The 18,041-nt window shown below is 36.4% G+C and overlaps 2 protein-coding genes across 5 annotated transcripts; one reads left to right on the top strand and one right to left on the bottom strand.

The window, feature by feature from the left end:
* Positions 1 to 640: 640 nt before the first annotated feature.
* LOC125226592 (spondin-1-like) lies at positions 641 to 17,528 on the top strand. Of its 4 annotated transcripts, none has more exons than XM_048130619.1 (10): positions 641 to 658; positions 11,590 to 12,000; positions 12,728 to 12,919; positions 13,144 to 13,350; positions 13,494 to 13,751; positions 14,521 to 14,689; positions 14,865 to 14,997; positions 15,394 to 15,571; positions 15,879 to 15,996; positions 17,216 to 17,528. In XM_048130619.1, exons 2-10 carry the CDS (start codon positions 11,605 to 11,607, stop codon positions 17,308 to 17,310), a joined length of 1,746 nt encoding a protein of 581 aa, XP_047986576.1. In that variant the 5' UTR covers positions 641 to 658; positions 11,590 to 11,604; the 3' UTR covers positions 17,311 to 17,528. The 4 variants fall into 4 exon arrangements, with proteins under 4 accessions (XP_047986576.1, XP_047986567.1, XP_047986557.1 ...); XM_048130610.1 differs by lacking the exon at positions 641 to 658 and adding an exon at positions 1,121 to 1,154; XM_048130600.1 differs by lacking the exon at positions 641 to 658 and adding an exon at positions 1,134 to 1,149.
* LOC125226447 (pickpocket protein 28-like) lies at positions 1,295 to 3,390 on the bottom strand. The gene is made up of 2 exons (XM_048130463.1): positions 2,691 to 3,390; positions 1,295 to 1,329 (listed from the first exon to the last, which is right to left on the bottom strand). Exons 1-2 carry the CDS (start codon positions 3,388 to 3,390, stop codon positions 1,295 to 1,297), a joined length of 735 nt encoding a protein of 244 aa, XP_047986420.1.
* Positions 17,529 to 18,041: the final 513 nt, after the last annotated feature.

Here is an 18,041-nt window from a genome sequence, read left to right as displayed (position 1 = left end):
ATCACAGACCTTGTGTCACCGGCATAGTGGTTTAAATGGCCAATCTGAACACTTTATGGACTTGTATGGTATAGCATACGCGTAGTCATTTGTTTCCTTTGGTCTATGACAGATGACGTCACTAAGCGTCCCTGAACGTGTTAAGTAATTTAGAAGGTTGTAGAACAGAAATAGACGTGACCTGTGGTCCGGTGTCAGTACGACGTATTATGATTTTGGAACCACTTTTCGGCTGACATTTTGTTTGAAAGTAGTGTTGTATGTTATTATCTTTCGGTGGCGACATCTAAGTAATTACATATTTAATAAGGTAAAATTTATAAAATGAAAGCCTGTATTTAACACCTGTTAACAATAGATGGCAACTGACAACAACCTGAACGTGACTATACATTGATATACAAATATAAATTGAATTTATCTAGCCATAAAAATACTTATTATAGCGGAATACGTGTACGACATAATTAATATTTTCATATGTAGGTTGTTACTTCATAACAACAAATTAATCATGTAGTTATTTTTTAATATGCATAAAATTAAAATTATTTTTGCTTGGTTCTTTAATGTATGACATAAACCCATCCCTTTTCGTGTCAAATTTTAGTCAAATATGAACCGCGAATTCTTAGCTGCCAGTACGTACAGCAAGAAGGTAATTAGCCGAATAAAATCACTGATTGGTAGTTAGTGACATTATATGCATTTCAGCTACACACTTATCTGTGTGCATTAGTATAAAGGAGATGACTATTGCTTTGTTTACCAGTTTTGATTGGGCCTGTAAAGATATTGTCTTGTGTAAATGTGTGTGCTAAACGGTGCCAAGAATTTGAACGGTTTCCATGTTTATCTTACTTCGTTGGTAAATCCAAATAAAATAAAAGTGAGAGAGACAACAATGACAACATGCAACAATCAAGATCTTTGTCGCTCCCACTTATTGGTTGACCTTGTCACGACAATTGTGTTGAATGTCTTATAGATAATGTACCTAAGTAATTATTTTCAACAAACTAACTGGTAAAGGCTCTCTTGATTCTTTGAAAACGGATAGCAAAATTGCATTTTATCCACGAGAGTGCAAAGTAATTTCGTACTAATTTTAACTTGATGTCTTAAGCTGGCTGGTAGAATTCAATTTAGGTAAGGTCAGTGTGTCAGTTTTATGTCCTAAAATATGTAACTTCGAAATTGTGCCTAGTCAGAAAGACCGGCATATAAGAGTAATGCACCTTTTTTAGGCTTTATTGGAAATAAGTCGAGTTTAAACGGGTGTTGTAGGTTAAATTTAATTACAAGTTTCGGCATTGCTTTTGTCTGGACCTGAAAAAAGAAGGTTATCAACCTCATTTGAGGGGCATATGACGGTCTTGCCTTATAAATAGAAAAAATCTGATATGTTGAATATATCAACGTTATTTTGTTTTAATATCTATCACATTACTCCTTGTTATTACAGAATATAACAATGAACATGATATTGATACTTATTTCCATATGAAATTACGCGACAACGAGCACTAGACGGTCTTTCTGTACTCAGTGCGTGGGGACGGTCAACCCGCCGAGCCTTAAAAAAAGTGATTTTTATCACATAAGTTTACTTTAAGTCACCAAAGTATTATAAAAGCTGTGTAAAATATAAAATTTGCTTGCCCATAGGACCATGCGGATCACTCCAGACTACTTTAATCTATAGGTTATTTGCAATGCAGTCAACTGGGGGTCGAAAATCAGTAGTTATTGAGTTATGCGAGTTTTAAAAAATTTTTCCCCTCACTAGCTCGGAAACACGTGTTTTGTCCTTTAATACCAGCGGGTAAAAACGCATTTTATCCACTAGTGGGTAAAGTAATTTGACCTTGAATAAAGTCGACTTAACTGCTTTAAAATTGATAAAAGTAGGTGAATCTAGTAATAAAGATGATTTACCACCTGTGGAACTACTGGAAGCAGTGATAAACGCATTTTTTGCGTCGTAGTTTCCTCGCTATAGTGAGGGGAAAAGTTTTGTGTTACACTCGGGTGCAAATGTATTTTACTTCTCGTGTGTTAAAAAACTCGCAAGTTCAGGATTCTATTCTCGAACCACTCGCTTCGCTCGTGGTTCAACTATAGAATCCTTTCACTTGCTCGTTTTTCAATTTCACACTCGGCGTTAAAATACAACTTTGCCCCCTTGTATAACAAATAACTATACTTCTCGGCCTATGAATGCAAATTGTAAAAAAAGTAAGCCGCAGCCGCCCTACGGGCTACGGCACACGAAAATTAACCAAATCGCTTAAAATTTTCAATTATAACGTAACTAAGTCGTATGACGATATAGTAAAAGAATTCAGCCAGACTTATCATAGAAAATCCAGTAAAAAATCCACATAACCCACCTAAGTAACTAATTAGTTCATACCAACGATATGTCACATCCACTCTGAATAATGGTAATGTAGTATGAAGAAAAAATATACGGATTATAGATATGTTCTTATCGGTCATATCAAGGTCTTTGGCGAACTCGAACGCCCTATCTCGCATTAATTTATTGCTATTTACTTTATATTTGGTAACGGTGCAATCGGCCATACATTTCGGGCACGTCAGAGAATTTTCTCGTTCTAACTCCAACCCCGGTAAATCCTTAGGAGGATATACGAATAACAGTTTTTGACTGTATTTATTCTGACAATATAGCTCTTCTAATGTGCAAGCAGAAACGTTACTCCTTCTTGGCAGAAAAAAAGGCACACAGTTACAAAGTCTTTCTAATGTTCTCATTCTACACCGCACTAGACAATTGCTCAAACTGTAATAGTTATTGTATTCGCTTTGCATTTCATCAGCAAACTTGCATTGTCTTTTCTCAAAAGGAAATCTTTTTATGTCTGATGTTGAGTAGTAAGTGTATGGATCGATACCCATATCATACTGGGATCCCAATGACACTACTCTGTGGACCAGTCCACCGGCCGTTTGATCAGCGTAATCGTACCGATCAAAGAATAGGACGTCGAAACCGTAGCTTTGTCGTGTAGAGTAAAGATACTCGTGTGTTTTAGCGTCAACCGCTAAGGTGAGGCCATTGTAAGGTCCTGTTTCCTGATTATTCAATATATAAGGCTTGTCAAGAGGGTAATCAGGGTCTTCTTTCTTTCTGCCTGCTTCAGTATTGTAATAGTTAAATGTGCAGCAAAATCCAAATTGGGTAATTTGAGTTCTAAACAAACTCTTGCAATCTTGAACAACTCCTTTCCAACTACATTTTATTAAACTTTCTTCACAGGTTGGAGTTAGCGATAGCATTAAATCCGATATGTTACTCTTCTTAATATTTTCACTTTGGTCTATTTCATCCTCAAGTTTTTCAAGGAAATCATTGTATTTCATAATATCTGCTCTTCTAGAGTAAGAAAAATCGTAAAGATAGCCATATAACGTAACAACTTCAAAAAGTTCTTCTTTGCTAGAAAATGTTGTGTTGTCGTGTGAGTATAAAACATCGACAAGATGGGAAACAGCAGATTTTTTGATTCGATTATGGTTACAAATTGCAACAGCTGGAAATATAATTCGATTGATTGGAAGATATGCATCTTCTAATGTCATGTACGCAGGTTGTTCGCTCTGAGCTCGAAGCGCGTTGTTCACGAAATAGAAGAAGCCAAAAATTGCACATCCAATTATGGCAAACCACATTATTCTTTCCACTTTGGTCTTAGTTCTATCAACTAAAAATCGAATCCCACTTAGAGACGAATTAACCATATATTCACAAAATACTTGCTGTAAACTTTTTCGTACAATCTGTTCTCGACTAAGCTTAACCCTTGTCTTGACTTTTTGAAAACGAACTCTTTTACTTGGTACTTTCTTTATCCGTTTGGGCATGTGAGACGGTGCGAGTTCTTCGTGAAAAAATCCATTTTGTTTCTTTTCCATTATATTATAATGTGGGTTCCTTGTATTTAAACGAGATGCTTACTAATTTGGTTTTTATAATGAATCACCATTCAACGAATCTATCTATGCTTTATAAGGTTACGTGCAATGCTATGCATTCCGGACAATTAAAACGCCGTTTGTCACGGCACTTGTTCATATAATACCTACTTCTAATTAGGTATACGATAAGTGTACAGTCAACATCCCGTTTTCCTATGGCTGATTTACGGGCGACACATTTTAGGAGGCGCGCATGGATCAATATTTTTCTGTCGATCGCGTTTTGGTTTTGTTTCTACAGCCATTTATTTTATGTAGAATTACAATAACATGCATGATGCAAGTACATACATACTTATTGGTGAATGCATGTAAGTTAAACATTACATACATACAATCACGCCTGTATCCCATGAAGGGGTAGGCAGAGCACATGAAACTACTCAAGTTTCAGTGCCACTCTTGGCAAATAAGGGGTTCAAAGAAAAAGAAACTGTGAGATTGCAGTGACAGATTGCCAGCCTCTCGCCTACGCCACAATTTAACCCATATCCCACAGTCGCCTTCTACGACATCCACGGGAAGAAAGATGGTGGTGAAATTCTTAACCCGTCACCACACGAGCACACACATTGCAAACGAGAATATACCTACTCGTAGTTACTTCTTATGGTGGACACGAGTTTGCAATGTTTTAAAGCCCCTTTACACACTTGCAATAAAATAATTTTTAAGAAAAAAAAAACCGCCGCCTTTGGGGTTCTGGTGAAAGGTACTTGCGAATGTTGGATTATGTAGAAATGTGTAGGTATTTTTGAAAACTGCTTTTAATGTAAATCTTTAATTATTTGATGGAAACACAAATGAATATACGTACCTATACCGTTTGAGGAGTTTCCTCAATTCCTCATGAATCCGATATCCGATTATAAAAAATCGAGCTTGACAAAATTTTACTTGAAAACTCAATATGCTTAACAAACATAACAAAGAGAACAAATCTTCTAACAAATAAATGTCACGGTTCTGAACTTAAATGTATGCTGTATAGAGTTTGCATTATCCGACGGATTTTTAGTATTCGAATAATTCGGATAATACAATTTTTATTATTCGAATATTCGAATAATTCGGATAATTTATTAAATGGAACAAAATTAATGTTACAGGTGCGTATAAGCGTGGAATTGATAAGGGCTGAGATAGATGAGCGCTATAATGCGAAATTTACCTACATTTTTATTTATTTTTTGCGTAAATCAGCAAACTGTAGAAATTAAAACACACCTAGCTCTCTATCTTTAGTTCTATGACTAGAATCTTGCAATCAGATAGTGAGCTGTCGATATAAGACAGTTAGTAGTAGTGATTAGGTAGGTGTTAGGTATAACGAGAAGTTTTTCTGACAACACCTTTACCTTGGAAATGGATGGTAGAGAGGATGGCTTGTGTAGAGTGAACGTGAGACAACATCATTGGATATGATGATGGTTATAGGCGATACAGCGTTGTCATATTATCCGTTCCGATATCGGATATAGGAAGGATGTCAAAGGCAAAAATCAAAGATGGCGCCTTGAATGATTTCGAGAATGTATAGGAGTCGGTCCTTCGCTCGATCGGATCGGATACTCATCTTATCTTAAATCTGCGGGGCCCTTCCGGATACACTTCGACCCATCGGGATCTTTTGTGCAATTACCCCTTAGATCTTAAGATCCTTCAGCTATTCAGGAGCTTCTCGACCATCTCCACGTATCGGATGATGAGGCTCATGGGTAGCTCTCTGATGTCCTTTGGTACTAGGTAGCCTGCTCCAAAGTTCTTCATTCTTTGTCTGGCGAGGGCGTGACATTCACACATTAGATGTCTGGCGGTCTCTTCCTCTTCGCCGCACATGCGACAATCTGTGTAGTCAGCGTGTCCCATCTCTTTTTGGCGATTAGCCTTTGTATGGTCCTTCATAGCCGTTTTAATGGTTCCTTGTGACGTTGTCTTCAGACCTGGCCTTGGCAAGTTCATCAGCATTTTCATTGCCAATGAAGCCTTCGTGCCCCGGTATCCATACCAGTTGCATCTTGTTTTGCCTTCCAAGCTTGTTAAGAGCTTGGATGCCGTTTAATACCAGTCAAGAGTCACCTCTGGGCGATGTGAAGGCTTTGAGTGCCGCCTGACTGTCGCTGAGTATATAGATATTCTTTCCTTGGGTTTGTCTAACTATATTCTTATGTACACAGGTAATTATTGCGTATGTCTCGGCTTAAAAGACAGTGGCATAATTGCCCATGCTGATACTACCACTGTAGTCACTAGTCATTTGCATAAATGCCTACGCCCGTACCAGATGCCATCTTGGACCGGATCGGATACTTAATATAAAAAGTTGAAAACTCTTTTCGTAGGCTCTAAACAAAAGCGTCCTGGTTAGGGTCTTAGAACAGGAATGAGCAACTGAGCATAGGTATTAGGTACTCGTTCAGATTCAGATTTATTTATTTCTCAAAATCCATACATATTTTTAATTAAAAACTAACAAAAACATGCACACATAAAGAGATCGTCAAGGCAGGTACACTAGGTACGCATTAAAAGCTAACAATCTTACAAGTAGGTATATAACTTTTTTTTTTTTAGTTAGGTTCACATTTACTAAGAATTATAACTTACTAATATAGACATTTAATATACATATATAATTTACTAATAATTAATTGGAAGTCACGAACATGGCTAGGCATATTAATAGGTATTATTTAGGTATTCTTTTATGCTATAAAGTGTCTTGTACTCTTGTCAAGTAGTAGCTGTTTTACTTTGCGACGGAAAGTGTTGAAGTTGGTCTCAGTTTTTATTACTTTTGGCAGTTTGTTGTAAAGTTCAAAACAGATAACCAAAAAAAGAGAAGACCAATTAGTCGAAGACACTTCCTATCCAGGTGTGGATCATTTTAGACCTTAGTTGCACAGTGGCTGGTACCAAAGTACCAATGGAAGGGGAGAGGCGATAAATAAGTATTGTACCACCAACATAAAATATACAAGACATAAAATTTAAAAAAATGAAGAAGGAGGAGGTACAAAGGCGAACTTATTTAAATATTCAAATCCAAAACGCCTCAAATTGCTCGGCAGCAATTTGATGGGTTTTAGTTTCCAAGCTGATCAGTAGATCGACTAAGATTTCAAAGTATAAGTAGTAATTAGACCGATTTTTGTGTATGAATGTAACTAAGGACTTAAAAGGAAAATGCCTTATATTTCTAAGTGAAGTGGAGGGAATTCTGGCGTACTAAATTGCCATGGAACTGATAACAGCTAAATTCGGAGTGAGGCGCTAAATTTCAATTTCAAAAAAACAAGGGACCAGGAAATCTAGGTATAAATCTCCCTTATTAAGTACGGTTTTACAGATAACTTCACGTTAGCTATTAGCAGTAATGAAAGTAGGTTGGGGTAACGTTTCATATTAAAAAATAATACTTGAACGTTTTTCTGTTTTTTTAAGTTCAAGTTCAAGTTCAAGTTCAAAGTGTTTATTTGTATTTAAATCATCCAATTAATCGAATATTTGATAAAAACTGAGTGCGTGGGGTGAGGCATTCTGCTTACTTCTTGTCCACGAATGCTTTCTTTGTTTTGTAAATATTAGTTTGATTTTGAAGATAAATAGGTGTTAACTTGTTAGCAATAACATTGTCCGTATTAAGAATTGATCGAAATTGGTTTCAGTGACGTCTATCTATTAAATATATTACTTATAAATAAAAAATAATGTTTATAGAAATTATCCGTTTATCCGGATAATTTCACTTGGATTATTCGAATATTTTCGGATAAAAATATTGGCGGATATTCGAATAATTCGGATATTCGAATATCCGGATTGCAAACCCTAATGCTGTACTTATAATAATTTTTAAGAAAAAGAAACCGCCTTCCTTTGGGGTTCTGGTGATAAATACTTTCAAATGTTGGATTATGTTATCAATTCGTCTGTATATTTTTTAATGTTTGTTATTCGATATCTCCGTCATTTCTGAACCAATTTTGAAATTTGGATGATTCTGAAGTACTTACAGATGAGAGTGATTATCAGAACGGATCTCTAACCAGGGGCGGCTCACTCTTCATCAGCAGTTCCACTGCACCAAATGTCACTGTTCTGGACGTAAGTGCATGCTGTTCTTATAAAAATACCAAAGTCACTATAAGTGTGCCGTTCAGATTTGAGGAGTTCCGTTCTGACCATCATCAGCAGTCCCACTGCACCAAATGTCACTGTTCTGGACGTAAGTGCATGCTGTTCTTATATAAATACCAAAGTCACTATAAGTGTGCCGTTCAGATTTGAGGAGTTCCGTTCTGACTATCATCAGCAGTTCCACTGCACCAAATGTCACTGTTCTGGACGTAAGTGCATGCTGTTCTTATAAAAATACCAAAGTCACTATAAGTGTGCCGTTCAGATTTGAGGAGTTCCGTCCTGACCATCATCAGCAATTCCACTGCACCAAATATCACTGTTCTGGACGTAAGTGCATGCTGTTCTTATAAAAATACCAAAGTCACTATAAGTGTGCCGTTCAGATTTGAGGAGTTCCATTCTGACCATCATCAGGAGTTCCACTGCACCAAATGTCACTGTTCCGTACGTAAATGCATGCTGTTCCTTTAAAAACACAAAAATCACTATATGTATGCCTTTCACATTTGAGGAGTTCCCTCGATTTCTCCAGGATCCCATCATCAGAACTGGGTTCTGAGAAAAATGGGACCAATCTGTATGCATATACATTCAATCAAAAAAAAAAATTTTTCAAAATCGGTCCAGTAACGACGGAGATATCGAGGAACAAACATTAAAAAAAAAAAAAAAAAAAAAAAAAAAAAAAAAAAAAAAAAAACAGACGACTTGATAACCCCTTCCTTTGAGATTTGGAAGGCGGTTAAAAATACCAAAGTCATTATAAGCGTGCCGTTCAGATTTAAGGAGTTCCGTTCTGATCTTCATCAGCAGTTCCACTGCACCAAATATCACTGTTCTGGGCGTAAGTGCATGCTGTACATAAAAAATACCAAAGTCACTATAAATGTGCCGTTCAGATTTCAGGAGTTCCGTTCTGACCATCATCAGCAGTTCCACTGACAACACTGAAACACAAAAATCACCATAATTATGCCTTTCAGATTTGAGGAGTTCCCTCGATTTCTCAAGGATCCCATCATCAGAACTGGGTTCTGATAAAAATGGGACCAATATATCTGTATGCATATACATTCAATCAAAAAAAAAATCAAAATCGATCCAGTAACGACGGAGATATCGTGGAACAAACATAAAATAGTTATTTGTTATACAAGGGGGCAAAGTTGTATTTTAACGCCGAGTGTGGAATTGAAAAACGAGCAAGTGAAAGGATTCTATAGTTGAACCACGATCGAAGCGAGTGGTTCGAGAATAGAATCCTGAACTTGCGAGTTTTTTTAACACACGAGAAGTAAAATACATTTGCACCCGAGTGTAACACAAAACTTTTCCTCTCACTATAGCGAGGAAACTACAACGCAAAAAATGCATTTATCACTGCTTCCAGTAGTTCCACAGGTGGTAAATCATCTTTATTACTAGATTCACCTACTTTTATCAATTTTAAAGCAGTTAATTTGACTTTATTCAAGGTCAAATTACTTTACCCACTAGTGGATAAAATGCGTTTTTACCCGCTGGTATTAAAGGACAAAACACGTGTTTCCGAGCTAGTGAGGGGAAAAAAAACATACAGTCGAATTGAGAACCACCTTCCTTGAGATTTGGGGCGGCGGTTAAACATGTGTAAAAAGATGAACAGAAGAAAATTAGAAAAGTACCATATGATACATTACAGTTTCGCACAAGAATGTGACGTTCCAAGTTTACAGGGTCCATTTAAAGTCCCTAAGTCCCTATACTTACGAGTATATACCTACCTACAGTCATACCTATTGATACCTACTGATTTGATTGACGACTGTACTGTACAACGTATTCGTGATTGCAACCATTTTTAATATGACACAGAAAAGGATATCTAATTTTAAAAGGGTGTAATTTTTAAAATTACAATATTAATAATTTATATCACTTAGGCCACGTAATATTGGACAAGGGAATTTGTGACTTTTTGTTTGGTTCCTATAAGGACATATAAATAATAGATTTATAGAGCTGTACATATACCATATTTAAATTAGACTTCGAAGTTTGCTATCTAATCAACGAAAATTTAAACCGTCTACCATTAGTGGAGAGCCTGGAGAGGGTGTTCAGCAGTGGCCGATAGGTGGAGTGGAGGGGCGTTCATTTATTAGGGTTCCGTACCAAAAAGGTACAACAGGAACCCTTATGGTGCGACTCTGTCCGTCTGTCTGTCCGTCTGTCACATTCCTAAATATCTCGAGAACTACTAATGCTATCAACTTGAAATTTGGAATACTTGTGAACATTGTAAACCTCTACAAATAGAAAGTATAATTTTTTTTAATATATTAATTTTAATCGTAGAAAAAGGCCAAAATGAAAGGGGGGCAAACTGTAAATTTCAAGTTACTAGGTCAAGTGGGGTATCGTTGGAAAGAGCTCAAATTGAACGTAAATAAGCTATTTTTTATAATTTTTTTGTTGTGGAAAAAAAAAGAATTTTGAAGGAAAATGTAAAAAAAATACCGTTCCCCCCCTTATCTCCGAAGTTTACCAACGAAAAATTATGAAAATTTTAGTAAACATTGGTTTTATGCTATATATTACAGGAAAAATATAATCGTGTTTGTATTTTGAATACTTTTTTTTTAATTCACAAAAAACTTTTCAGATTTTTACTTTCAATTTACCCACCCTTGCGGATGTATATCGTACTTCAAATTAATACGAGATGTTACGTAAACCATCTTCTGTCCAATCAAGTAAAAACTGTTAAAATCGGTTAATTATAAAGAATTATCCCTGAAAAACCAGGTCGCGCAAATTAGTTAGCAAATTGACCGGGAGATGGCGCTAATGGCGCTATACACTATAATACTCATTAGTGCCTATACTTTTGTCTTCTAGTCAAGTCATTAGAGTTATATGAAAATATGAGATTATTTTTACTAGGTAGTTTGAAAGAATGTTTGTACGGAACCCTCGGTGGGCGAGTCCGACTCGCACTTGGCAGGTTTTTTTTATCTACATGTTTGTGTTTGACGAATAAAAAATGTTAAATTATGTTACGATTAGGTATATTACAATACTTCGTAACACTATTTTCGTAACACTCAATAAAATTAAACTGCTCCCCGTAGTCCAAAAATGTTAAGTCATTTTTGTAACGTAAGGTGCCTACACAACAGTACCTACACTATTCTACATAAAAAGTACCTATAGCTACAGCGTATGTAATATATCCTTTAGATTAAGACGAGTTCTTAAGTAATTGGGTAGGATATGCGATATCCGTCGACGCGTCCCACATTGTCCTGTCCCACTGTCTTCATTTGAATCGTTACACAGTCTCGAAAAACACATATTTTTAGAGTTTTAACAGTACTACGCAAGTAGAAAAAAATTATAAATAATTGTAAGTACCTACTAAAATTATCAATTTAATAAATTTTGCTATCTCTTTTTCAGTCATATATTAGCGAGATGTCACAAATGAAACTAAAACATTTTCTGATCTTACTTATGCTAATTTTGAAGACGTCTACTAGTTTTCGTTGTGACCGTCGACCTTACGGATCTACGTCTTTAGCGTCTCCTTCAGATGGCCGATTTCAGTTAAATATTATCGGCACTGACGACACCTACCTACCGGAAGAAGTTTATACTATTCAAATTACAAGAACGGATGATGAATCTGAATTTACGGCGTTTATGCTGTCGGCTGAAGGTGATCTAAAGCAGGATCCGAGAAATCCAAGGCGGCTTTTGGCCCAAAATCCAGGTGAATTGAGACCGCAAGGCCAAGCAACAGGGAAGTATAGTGACCGTTGTCTGTATTCTGTGGAGCAAGCCAGCTATAACACGAAGTCTTCTGTAGAGGTAAGTTTCTGGATAAATAATATTATTTTCGTTAGTTTCATTACTAACCGTAGTTTGAGGACTGTTTTAGATCGACGTTAGAATTCCGTAGCAAAAAGGCACACAAGGAACCCTTATAAGTACTTGTTTTGCGACTCTGTCCGTCTGTCTGTCAAAGTGCTAATATCAGTGGCATAAAATACTTATAATACGAGCGCTTTGAGATGCACTAAAAGTATAGGTATTTTTTAATTAATATAAAACTTTAATTATTTGTTAAATTATTAGTTATATACATATAGGTTGTAGAAAATATCTCTTCAATCTAGATCCTAGATCAAGTGGGTAATCAATCGAATGACCTATCCTATGAGAAGGGAGGGGACCTAATAGTGGGTCAAGGTTTCAAAGTGTGTCACTACAATAGTATTAGATTACTTACCTATAGACATAGAGTTATGTAGTAAAAATTATTACTCACTTATTTTATCTATAACCTATCACTTATTTTAGTGACCTATTATAAAGAAAATAATAATTAAAGTGGGGTATCATTTGAACGAGCTTAAAAATTACAATGCGAAACAATTTATTTTTTATTTTTCAATAGATAAAAATGTAAAAAAATATTAAATATACAACTAACGTATAGGTCAGTGCATGATTAAAAAGTTCTTACATATGACATTTACTTTAGTTTGATTATTACTCATTAATGTACGGGAGTTATCTTCAAATATGTTTGTAGGTGTATTGGGAGGCTCCCCCAGCAGGTAGCGGCTGCGTGACCATCCGAGCTATGGTGGCAGAAAGCCAGGAGGTCTGGTTCGAAGACGGAGCGCCACTGACTCGTAAACTGTGCGAGGACATGCGCCAACCAGACGATGTGTCTCCGAACTTAAACTACGAATGTAACATCTGTGATGAGGCTAAATATCAGGTAATCATCAATCGGCGAGTCTAGTCTAGTCTCCTATTATGCCAAGTATCAGTCTATGGGTGTAAACTAAGATGGGGCGCATATAATGCAATGAGGTGCTCTGAGTTTTCGACCTTACGTGAGGATTACCTATATTTGACGCTGGATGAACACTTTTTACAATGAAATTAATTACTTAAATCAAACTAACAATAACAATGAAAGAGTATTATCTGTTTTCTTAGGTTACGTTTACCGGTATCTGGTCTCGTAACATTCATCCGCGACTGTACCCAGAAAGCGACTGGTTGCCGCGTTACAGTGACTTAATCGGCGCCTCTCATGCGACTGATTTCGTGCTTTGGGCGCCCGGGGAGCTGGCTTCCGATGGGCTTAGACAACTGGCCGAGCATGCCAACAGCAGCAAGTTAGAAGCTGAAATACGGGAAAAGGTTCGTAGATTATTTTATCAGTCTTCCTTTACAAGCTGCAACTAACCAAGAAATGAAACAATAGAATTTATTTCATTCAAATACGCCAACTACCTACTACTACTACTTACTTGGGTAACAAATGTAACAATCATATTTTTCAGATTGGTGATGGCGTCCGAACAATAATCAAAGCAAAAGGTCACGGTTACAAAAAGATGGAAAACCCATCTCATGCTTTCTTCCGAGCTGACAAAGTCAACCACTTGATCACCACCGCCGTGGCGATGTACCCGTCTCCCGACTGGTTCCTAGGAGTGACCAGGTTTGAGTTGTGCCAGGAAGATAATACCTGGCTTCAAGAAAAAGAACTGAATTTGTATCCGTGGGATGCTGGGACTGATAGCGGAGTGTCGTATGAGGTAGGTAGTCGAACACAAACAATATTTTCTTAGTTGTTTCCAATTTTTAGGGTTCCGTAGTCAACTAGGAACCCTTATAGTTTCGCCATGTCTGTCTGTCCGTCCGTCCGTCCGTCCGTCCGTCCGTCCGTCCGTCCGTCCGTCCGTCCGTCCGCGGATAATCTCAGTAACCGTTAGTACTAGAAAGCTGAAATTTGGTACCAATATGTATATGAATCACGCCGACAAAGTGCAAAAATAAAAAATGGAAAAAAATGTTTTTTTAGGGTACCCCCCCTACATGTAAAGTGTGGGCTGATTTTTTTTTTCATTTCAACCCTAACGTGTGATATATTGTTGGATAGGTATTTAAAAATGAATAAGGGTTTGCTAAAATCGTTTTTTGATAATATTTATATTTTCGGAAATAATCGCTCCTAAAGGAAAAAAAAAGTGCGTCCCCCCCCTCTAACTTTTGAACCATATGTTTAAAAAATATGAAAAAAATCACAAAAGTAGAACTTTATAAGGACTTTCTAGGAAAATTGTTTTGAACTTGATAGGTTCAGTAGTTTTTGAGAAAAATACGGAAAACTACGGAACCCTACACTGAGCGTGGCTCGACATGCTCTTGGCCGGTTTTTTAGATTAGATACTATTAGAAAAATAAAGACTTATTTAGGCGATTGTTTTGGTAGATACCATTACATCACTTAAATATTGACTGTGTGATTGTAAGTGGCACGGAGAAATTCGTATGAACCTATTATATTTGTCTTATTTTTTCTAGTCCCCAAACATAGAGACGTATCCTCAAGATTCCATTGGAAGGGTCCAAATGAGTTCATATGATAAAAACTCACCATTCTATGGAATCGATATGAAGGATGTCCACCCATTTGGAAGGATCCGTATTCAATTAATAAGAACGTTCCAACGAGAATGTGAAGAATCTTCAGGTTAGTAGGTATTAGATTCCATAGGTACTTACACCTATTATTAGAAAGTAGATTTTGACAGACCGTTGAAAAAAATTTGAAAGCTTAGGTGTAGGTAGTAAGTGTATAAGTACCTATTTCTCTGGATGTTTTCATGTTTGCATAATTTGGAAGCTTTATCTTTCCTTAATTGTAGAAGAAAAGGAAGAAGAAGAAGAAAAGCCTAAGGAACCCGACAGTGGGGAAGAGAAAACCGATTCGGATAGTCAAGAGCCCGACGAGCCCTCCAGGTATCAAAACCCTGACATAGCTAGCGACGAACACGGCCGGTGAGCCATGGTTCTGTATTCCTAAACTCTGCTATTTAATTGTACATGATGTATATTATTTAGTCACCTGCAATAATTTACGGGCGGGGAGAATATTAAGCTCAACTGAGCAGCTTTATTACTAATGGAATCAAATATCAAAAATTTAATATCAAAAAACCCCGAAATTGTGAAAAAACTTTTTTAAGTAAGTACTCATGACACATTTAAATTAAGGGAAAATAAATGAGTCCGTTCGTGTTATGCTATATTTATCTGGAACAACACATTTATTTTATACCTACTGTCAGCAATAAATTGCTACGGTGCGCACCCAGAAATTTCTTCTTTCCTCTGCATCTGGTACAAAATTGATCAGAGTTACCAAATTTTACTTAAAATGATGTCTCGTTTTAGTTCTAGCGAGATACCTTTAGATCAAGATCCAGATTCAACAGAGGAATGTCCTATGACGCAATGGCTAGAGTGGAGCCCCTGCGAAGGCCTCTGCGAGGATGGCACGCTCACAGGATATAAATGGCGTGAACGCTACCATCTAGTCGATGGACTACCAATCGAGATGTATGATCCTAACGTGAGTATCGTTTTCTATTAAAATTTAATGTAAGGTACAGCGGGGCAAATCTCGACTGAGGGACAAATGTAACTGGTCCATTTTTTCCATGTTTTACAATGTTTGCATGATTAAATAGACTGTCCACCGGTTAAATTGCCCCCCAGTCGCGATTTGCCCCGCTGTACCTTATATCATTTTGGTTAAACATTAAGACCTCTGTAAATATAGAAATGTTAAAGGTGGAGTGACTCTACGTACCAGTTTTATTGGTTAATAATTCAGGAGCACTCTATCCTTACCTACATATTTCTCTTTTATCTACTAGGAAAAACATCCAAGTAAGAAAGAAGTTCCAATATACTGCAAGACCCATTTCGAAGACTTTGAGCGCATGGAATGCGAGGAACCGTGCACGGAAGAAGGAGAAAGGACTGAAGTCACTGGTATGCATATACTGTCAGTGCATGCCCTTGGCGCCCGCCACTTGGCCGCTGTAAGCTTAGAAACTTTTCTAAGCTTACAGCCTTTTAGATTTTGTTGCAGAACAGTTTACCGCTTTAGGCCGAGTCCCACAATCATGACGCTCTTATAAACATTCTATGCCATTCATTATTTAAGTGTTCATTATTAAGGGTTTGTGTTAGTCTTCTTGTCAGCCTGTAAATTATACTAAAGTAAAAAAAAACAGCCAAGTGCGAGTAAGACTCGCCCACCGAGGGTTCCGTAGCCGTACAAACTTTCGACAGTTAAAATAATCGCATATTTCTTAATATAACCAAAGACATAACTCCGTATAGACAGATAAAGTCTAAGAAAAAAACGTACCTCAGTATCATACAGAAAAAGGAACGGTGGCCTAGATGGCATTACACCTTTGGGGTACGCTCAGCTAGATGGGCTAATATTAATATTTGACATTTTAAAACATATCAAGCTAAGAATATGGGCCAAATTGTCAAAATTGAGGTTCACAAGTTTGTGTCAAGAGATGGCAGTCTATGCACTGTGATTACATACTTGATCCTCTTTGATATAACTTTAAAAACATGATTAGAAGTATAGGTATAGCGTCATCTCTCGGTGAATTTACGAACTAATTTGCGCGACCTGCATGGTATGTTGGTTTTTCAAGGATAATTCTTTATAATGTTAACCGATTTCGACAATTTTTACTTTATTTGAAAGATAATATAATACGTAAGATTTCTTATTAATTTGAAGTACGATATATATCTGCAAGGGTGATTAAATTAAAAGTTAAAATATGAAAAGTTTTTTTTATTAAAAAAAAGTTTCCATGATACCTACAGACACGACTTTATTTTTCCTGTAATATTTGGCATAAAACCATAGTTTCGTAAAATTTTCATAATTTTTCGTTGGTAATTAAACTTCGGAGATAAGGGGGGGGGGGGCGGTATTTTTACATTTTCCTTTATAATTTTTTCTCCACTACAAAAAAATATGAAAAATAGTTTTGATATGTACGATACCCCCTTGACCTAGTAACTTGACATTTAAAGTTTGCCCCCCTTGCATATTAGCCATTTTCTGTAAATAATATTATTAATTTAATTTTTTGTACCTACTCATACCTACATTTTTATGCTTATAAAATATTACTTGATAATGAGTATTATATTTTTATTATTATGATTTCAGCTGAACGTAGACGGAACATGATCATTCCGGGCCACCCGTGGGGTTCGAGGAAACGAGAACTTTTTAACAAGAAGAACATAAGATCTTTATTGTAAACTTCATATCAATATAATTTGAACTACCTATTATTATTAAGAAAAGTTAAAATTATAGAAAGAGCTCATCGTCGACCAACCAACTACATATAAGTAAATTCCTAAAGCTTTCATTTTACCTATGTTACTTATACCTAATATCGTCAGAATTAATATTTTAAGCTTAAGTATATTAATTAGTATTATATGAAAAATATTAAACATTTTAAGTACCTACTCTTACTTTATTTTATTATACAGAGTGTCCCATAAAAGATACGCTACTGCCACAGCGACACTGGAGGTAGACCAAGTGACAAGTACCAACCAACCTAGCAAGACCCCCGTAAAAGATGCACGGTTTTCAAGTCACTGACGAGGTTTTCTCATAAATTTGGACCGTTATAATTATTTAAAACGGGCGACTAACCAATATTTTTAATGTCTTAAACATTGGTTAGTCAACGGTTCAAATGAAAATTAAAATAAGCTATTTAAATTATTTCACTAACTTTACTTACTTACCTTCTGTTATCAAACGAAAGAAAGCCGCATTTCTGGACAGTATTCTATCTCTGTTCGTTTGACCCGGCGTATGAATTATTTAAAATCAGCAAAGGGATCTTAATTCAGTAGGTATACTAGGATACTGGCCACAAAGCATATATTACAATTGGACAATGTAATGCTGCTAATGAAGGAGTTTATATTTAGTGTCATGCGGCATTTGTGTGCTGTCCTCTCAAATGGTT

Source organism: Leguminivora glycinivorella, chromosome 1 (genome assembly GCF_023078275.1).
Source record: "Leguminivora glycinivorella isolate SPB_JAAS2020 chromosome 1, LegGlyc_1.1, whole genome shotgun sequence".
Classification (NCBI taxonomy): domain Eukaryota; kingdom Metazoa; phylum Arthropoda; class Insecta; order Lepidoptera; family Tortricidae; genus Leguminivora; species Leguminivora glycinivorella.
The sequence above is the reverse complement of the archived record's forward strand: the minus strand, read 5'-3'. Positions and strand labels throughout refer to the sequence as shown.